The sequence below is a fragment of the Arachis hypogaea genome, chromosome 10, assembly GCF_003086295.3.
Source record: "Arachis hypogaea cultivar Tifrunner chromosome 10, arahy.Tifrunner.gnm2.J5K5, whole genome shotgun sequence".
NCBI classification, from domain to species: domain Eukaryota; kingdom Viridiplantae; phylum Streptophyta; class Magnoliopsida; order Fabales; family Fabaceae; genus Arachis; species Arachis hypogaea.
The window spans coordinates 113,090,192-113,097,836 of record NC_092045.1 but is presented as its reverse complement, the minus strand read 5'-3'; the positions used below and the strand labels follow the sequence as shown (position 1 = coordinate 113,097,836).

At 25.3% G+C, this 7,645-nt stretch overlaps 1 protein-coding gene across 1 annotated transcript; it reads right to left on the bottom strand.

Moving 5' to 3' along the window:
• Positions 1-878: 878 nt before the first annotated feature.
• Positions 879-5,985, bottom strand: LOC112716715 (cytokinin hydroxylase). The gene is made up of 4 exons (XM_025768693.3): positions 5,687-5,985; positions 3,626-4,094; positions 2,297-2,672; positions 879-1,312 (listed from the first exon to the last, which is right to left on the bottom strand). Exons 1-4 carry the CDS (start codon positions 5,961-5,963, stop codon positions 893-895), a joined length of 1,542 nt encoding a protein of 513 aa, XP_025624478.1. The 5' UTR covers positions 5,964-5,985; the 3' UTR covers positions 879-892.
• Between the last annotated feature and the right edge of the window lie 1,660 nt (positions 5,986-7,645).

The window sequence follows — 7,645 nt, the reverse complement described above, 5'->3', positions numbered from 1 at the left end:
CTGGTTGTAGGTAAAGAATTGTGTTACAATACAAAAATTTGAAGAGTTTAGATACTAAACTTAAAACATAGATATATGATAAAATATTTAAAATATAATAGAAATTCACGTATAATTCTCTATATATAAAGTTGTCAATTTTGAATAATTCTTTAAGATTCTAGAAACTTTGTATTAGAGATACCTAAACCTTTGAGTTTGATTATGTTACTTAAGATTTATAGCTATTTAGGGTATTGTAGATATTTAATCGCTCACAATAATCAAAGGACAATCTTATAGATTATTAGTGAGTCACATAAAAGCTTAATTTTTATGCAAAAGATATTAAAACTCACACATACCATATATATATATATATATATATATATATATATATATATATTTTTATGCAAAAGATATTAAAACTCACACATACCATATATATATATATATATATATATATATATAACTCACACATACCATATATATATATATATATATATATATATATATATATATATATATATATATATATATATATATATTAAAACTCACACATACCATATATATATATATATATATATATATATATATATATATATATATATATATATATATATATATATATATATATATGGTATGTGTGAGTTTTAATATCTTTTGCATAAAAAAATATATATATATATATATATATAAAATGGTTTTCACCAGAAACTCTATAAATTTCTACATCCGGTAACAATTTATATAAAGGAAATACAAGACTGAAATGTAATTGTTTTACAAAAATTATAATAGGATAAAATTGATTCATCCTTTTATTTATTTATACAATAATATTAAAGTTTTTTTTTTAATACATCACTTATCATCATGATGCCTATAAATAAGTCTATTATAAGTTATGGTCTTATGGATCCAAGGGCTTGAAACAAAGTTGAACACCATGCTTAGGCTTAATTGTGAGAACAACCACAGGTGCATGCTTATAGTTATCTGAAATGGTGAAGCTAAACTTAGAGATAAGCATGGACAAAATAATCTTGGCTTCCATAATGGCAAATGATTGTCCAACACAATTTCTGGGGCCAGAGGCAAATGGTAGGAACCGGCCAGGCATGAATGATTTTGAAGCAAACCTTTCTGGGTTGAATTCATTTGCATCTTTGCCCCAAAGTTCTTGGCTATGGTGAATAGCTAACACTGGAATCCAAATTGATAAGCCTTTAGGGATGTAAAGATCACCTAATGCAATGTCTTCAAACACCATTCTTGGAAGCACAGTTGCTGGAGGATACAGCCTCATTGATTCGTTAATCACCATGTTTAACTGCAACATCATCAACTGTTATTAAGATTATAAACAAAAATACTATTTGTACTTAAAATCAGTCACTAAAATTAACTATTATGTATTTATTTATAAAAATATATGTATTATTTAAATTATTTTCAATGTGTATTTTATATTTCAATATATATTTTATATTAGTTATTAATTTTAATATACACTTAATATAATTATATTTGAATTGGTTACTAAATTGTGCAAGAAAATCAATGCTGGCTTTTTTTAGTCAACAATTTTTTAACAAATTTAAGATTTTTTTAATTTGTGTTTTCTTTTTTTTAATATTTTTTAAAAATTTTGTAAAAAAATAAAAGCAAATAAGATAGAAAAAAATATCTTGGTAAAATCATCAATGGATTTAAAAGAAAAAATTAAAAATATTAAATATGTAAGATTTTTACCAATTTTAATTAAAATATAATAATATTTATTTATTTCTCAATAATGGATAATTATCTATTTTGACACATCAACATAATAAAATAGTGACGTTAGAAAGAACAAAAAAAAAATAGTCTAATAAACTTATCTTATTTAACCTTTATTAATTCTAACAATAATAAAATAATAGAGTCACAGGCCAACACAAAATTAATCTATTATAGTGTAAAGCTATGTTAGTTAATCATATATTTTTGAGGTATTGAATTCAATTTCAAAAATAAAATAAAATAACAATGGGCAACGCTAAATAGCTCCAATGCAAAAAAAAATAAAAAATAAAATAAAAATCATAAAAAATAAAAAAATATTCTAAAAAAAATTAAAAATGTGGCAAAATTATTAAACATAATGTAAAAATTTGTTTTTACTCAAAAAAATAACCGAGATACAAAAAAAATCTTTCATATTAAAAATTCTTAACAGACTGTGAAGAATAACAAGACAAATTAGTTCCTCAATCTCTACTAAGATTTAGTAGTAAAAAGGAAAAAGAAGAAGCTATAGTGATGAGTTACTAACCACAGTAAGCTTAGATAGTTGATCCATGGGAGGAGTAGTTTCCCCATTGAAGACCTTCCTAACCTCATCTCTGACTTTTTGTTGCCACTGTGGATTGCTTGCTAGCAACATGGTGGTCCAAGTGAGCAATATTGCTGTTGTTTCATGCCCAGCAAAGAAGAATGTTTTGCATTCATCCATAACAACTTGCAAATTCTTCATGCTTCCACCTTTGTTTTGCATCTCTTCTAGAAGAATACCCAACAAATCCTTCCCAAATGAATCCGCCTTACCTGTCTCAACACAATCTTTTCTGCTTTCTATGATCTCCATCAACAGCTTCTCCACTTCCACCTTCAACATCTTTATCTCTTTGTTATAGCTACTAGGAAAAAACCTACACAAATATAAAGCTATTAACTAAAGTAAAAAATAATAAATTTTAACAATCTTAAGATAAAGCTTTTTGTTACTAAACATTTCTGAATATAATATTAACTACCTTATTGAAAAAAAATAAATCAAATCAAATTCAAAATGATAAATTACAACATATATTGAAATAAAATCACCCAAAATATGTTCATATATGAAATTATATCAATACTACAGAAACTAAATTAATTAATCTATTCCATTTAAAAATGATAATCTTTTTCATCGTTACCCTTGTTATTTTAATCAAATTATGGTGTTATTTATTATTATTATAATAGGCAACATAAAACTAGGAACCGCAATATGTACCCTACCCACGGGTATCCAACTCGATCCCACCCGTTCGGGTAGGGTTGTCAATCCGATTCGCAGCGGATAAGATTGGGTGCGGGTCGGGTAGGGTGCGGATTGAGCTTCAACCCTACCCGACCAACCCGCACTCTATATATGTTTATATTATATACTTATATAAAAATATGTTTTAAGTGGATGTTGAATCAAAGACCTCTCACTAAATGCAAAAGATCCTTAGCCACTAAAAGAAAATTATTAATTGATAATTTAATATTTTTTTTTTACATAAAAATCAGTTCTATTTTAAATTATCATCAAGTTATATAATAGTATTGTATATTTTTTGTAACCCACAGATTAAGAATGGATAAGGTTAGGATTGGGATATTCTCAACTCGATGGTAGGATAGGGTTGAGTTTATATAAAAATCTCAACCGACGGATAGGATTAGAGTTGGATTCAAACCTTACCCTACTCATTGCCACCCCTAATAAAAATAATATTAAATATACCATTGCTATTAGAATTTATAGTTAAAATTATAGTTAATTAAATAACTTGATTAAAAAAGTATGTCAAATTATTTTACGATTTTCAACTATTATCTTCACTAATACCTGCTTCCTGGAACGCAAAGATGGCGAGTGGCTTGAGCAACAAGTTTCTGAAGCTTTGTAAGGAGATGAAATATTTGCTTTCCCTTGTTGTAATTAGTACCAAACTCAGTCCTTGAGATAATATCAGCAGTGAGTTTGGTCATATACTCTCCAATCTCCACCTCACATTCTCCAAACTCCAAAGCAGTTTCCAATGATTTGATCATCTCCTTGGTGCATTCCACCATGTGCCCTCCAAATTCCTTGAGCCTCTCTCCCATGAATGCAGGAGCAACCATGTGACGTTGATGGTACCAATCTTTACCATTAGCCATCAACAATCCTCTCCCAATGAAATGTTTAGTACCCTGTTGTTGCTGCCATGATTTTCCGCTTACAGAATTGTATTTTGACAAGAACTGTTTGATCAATTCTGTATCTGTTAGGCATAGCCTTGGCTCTATTCCATTCCAATATATAAATCTCTTCCCTGCACAAAATGGTCCGTTCATATGTAAATCAATTACCAATAATCAATAGTGGATCTGTAAGAAAATCTAATCAAATGATTCCTAATTAAATGAAAAACAAAAAATTTGTAGAAAAATCTGCACCAAATAAATCCACAGCATAGCAAAATGTTGTCCATGATATCTATACCTTAAAGAACTATTTACCTATAGATTTTTTTCAAGTAAAATATTATTGACTGGGGTGTAACTACAAATAAAATTATTTATCTAGTTCAATTCAAACTGCAAACAGGTTAAAACTATACTAATTTTTGGCAAATCACATAAATTAGATAGAATTTAGAATTTAATTCTAAAAACGGATCTAATTCAATATAAGCTATACAATATGATATAATATATGAGGAGTGCTAAGTAGACAATGACCATTTTGAACAACATGAACAATCACCAATCAAATAAAAACACACTACACCTCTACATTAATCATCTAAATCTTAATATTAAAACAATTATCCGTACACCTAGTGAAATAAATATCCGATATATATCTATTATTCACATTGTTTAGTATTTTCATCATCTACCTATACTTATTCCATAATATTATTATTTTATTATTAAATTTAAGATTTAACATTTAATTCATTGCAAATTTTTATCTTACTCAAAGTTAATATAATATTCAATTTCACCTCTAAAATTTGAGATCAGACTTAAATTGACCTATAAAACTACAATTAACTCAGTTCAGCTCCCAAAATTTATAATAATAACTTACATTAGTTTTTAGACTAATTTCCGTAAACGGCATGTTAATTTTGCACTTGCTAAAATTTAAATTCATCACCTAAATTTCATGTGACTAAAGTGACACCTATTAAACCTCCTAGAAGCTTGATTGGCTCCACAACTAATATTTTTACTAAGACGATCATAACAAGTTCAATTTGAAAATTTTACAATTCTAGAAGAAATAATCAAGCTTCTAGAGCTCAAATAAATCTGGATCACATGTAATCTAGCGCGAGGAATCCTAATCACAACAAAATAATATATCAAATCAACACGTCGTTAATGGAGATTAGCTGAAAGATTAATATGAATTACAATTATAAATTTCAAGATCCAATTTGAATCTATTGAGATTTTAAGAGTCAAATTGAATCTGACTTTAACTTTCAATGACCAAATTGAGTATTAATTTTTTATTAATATTATAATTTAGTGAGTATTTTATAAATATAAAATAAAATTTATTTATCAATCTAAAATTACTTATATTTTTTAATTATTAAATCTTAATTTTTTTTAAAATCAAACAAATCGATCTAAGACAAATTACAATAATTTAGATTGAATTAGATAAAATTTAAAATAAAATTAAAATCGATCTAAACCGCAACACGAATTGAATACCCTAATTTTGACTAGAATAGTGCGGCCGAATTTTGTTACAAATTTGTAAAATTGAGGTAGAAAATCATAGGGTACTTATTAACGTTGATAAATCAGTAGCAAATTCGCAATCAATTTGCTATTTTATTCAGTAACATTTCAAGGTGCAAGTAGCTAATTAAGTGTGAATAAGGAAATATAAATAATGTACCATATTTATTGGACCATGCAACAAAATGGGGCATAATGCGATCAACAATGTCGTGGCTAATGTGTTTCATGTCTTGAGAAACAGCTCTTGAAACAAGGGAGGCCATGTCTGGAATGTTGCCGGTGAGAAAACGGGGTTTTGGGCCACGCACACCTTGCTTCTCCATGATTCTCTTGATGCGTAGTGGGGTGAGCAAGTACCATGAGATGGCATCAAAAGCAGACTTCAACAGCAGAGTTATAAGAACAGTCAACAAGGCTGCCACAATCATCATCATACTATTGGGGACAAAGGGTTAGTTGTACTAGGATTTTGTATCACTATAGGATTTGGGGATCATATATATATGAAAATAATATAACAAGAAGAATTTAATTCAACGTAAGAATATTTAATATTACGTATAAATTAAAAGATCTTTTTATATTTATTAACGATAAAAATATTTTTAAAATATTTTAAAACTCAACAAGAAGAGTAGTTAATCATACAAAAAGACATATTTAATTAAAAGTAATGCTACACATTCAAGTTTTTTTTATAAGTCTAATCAAGTTAAACAATAAGACTTGAAATAATACTAGTTATAACTAATTTTTGTTATATTAGATCAACTTAGTTAAATTTAGTTAACAAAAAGACTTGAATATGTAGTATTATTCTTTAATTAAATAAAATTTATTTTCATTATTAAAATGATCCTACATTTTTTTAATATAAAACTCTAATATCATGTTATGAAATTATTCATCCTAAAAATTTAAGTAAATAAAAAAAATAACATAAATAATTATATCTCTAACAAAATTATAATACATGCTATATTTTCTAGTTAGTATATTTTTTTATTTTTTACAATATTTTTTAAATTGTCTGACCAATAATTAATTTTCGTAAATTGAAATTTTATTTAAATGTTGGCCGCTCACCAATAAATTTATTGCATGCACAAAGCGAATTTTTAGATAGTATATATGAATGGAGTAAATACTTCTTTTGACACATTTAATGGAGTCAATTTTGATAAGATTTCTTCCACATTAAATTTTTGATACAGTTAATGGAGTCAGTTATGATAAAGTTTCCTTCCATCTTAAATTATGATACTTGAAATTTGAAAAGGAAAGAGTTATTTTCGAAATTAAATTACAGGATTTGTTTTTTTATATATATAATTCTATTTAAGAATTTAATTAAAGAAATATATTTTTTATTAATATCAGTCAAATTTTAAATTATATTTTTAATTTAAATTAAAATTTAAAATTCTAAATATTAATGGTAAATTCTAATCTTAAATTCTGAATTTTCTAAAATGAGATTAAAAATATTTTTATTAAAAAAAATTAATATTAACTACTTAAAAAGTTATTTTCTATATTTTTATTTTAATATTCTATTATTTATATTTTTGTTGTCTACGATATTCGCCAATATGATAAATCAAAAACTAATTTATTAAGTAAACTAATAAACTAACCACTAAACTAACCCAACTTGATTTTATTATTTAAAAATTTTAATCAAACATAATTTACATACTTCTAGGTCATTTTAGATAGATCCATAAATGATTTTTTTTTTTACTTTTAACTTATGAAAAGTTATAGCATTAATATTTGATACAACTTTTAAAATTAATTTGTGACTTTTTAAAAAATTATTTAAAGTATTTATAGAGGAGAAGTAAAAAATGTGACTTCTCTTATAATAAAAAAAATTATTACTTCTCTCTTAAAATAAACACTTTTGTGAATAAAAAATTAATTATAAAATAATTTATTTATAAACTAATTTTAATATAAATTTTTATATTTTATTTTTTAAAAAAATAATTAAATTAAGTTATTTATTCAAATGTTCCCTTAATTAATGAAGAGAGATATTATAGTATAGAATGAATTTTAACATTTTTTATAGATAATTAAAACTGTAATTTATAGCAACAGTAAAACATTA

Coding starts and splice junctions, on each gene's coding strand:
- LOC112716715 (XM_025768693.3), bottom strand. CDS start 5,963: ATGATGATGATTGTGGCAGCCTTGTTGACTGTTCTTATAACTCTGCTG. Junction 2,673..3,625: donor CTTTGCGTTCCAGGAAGCAG/GTATTAGTGAAG, acceptor ATATTTGTGTAG/GTTTTTTCCTAGTAGCTATA. Junction 1,313..2,296: donor AACTATCTAAGCTTACTGTG/GTTAGTAACTCA, acceptor ATGATGTTGCAG/TTAAACATGGTGATTAACGA.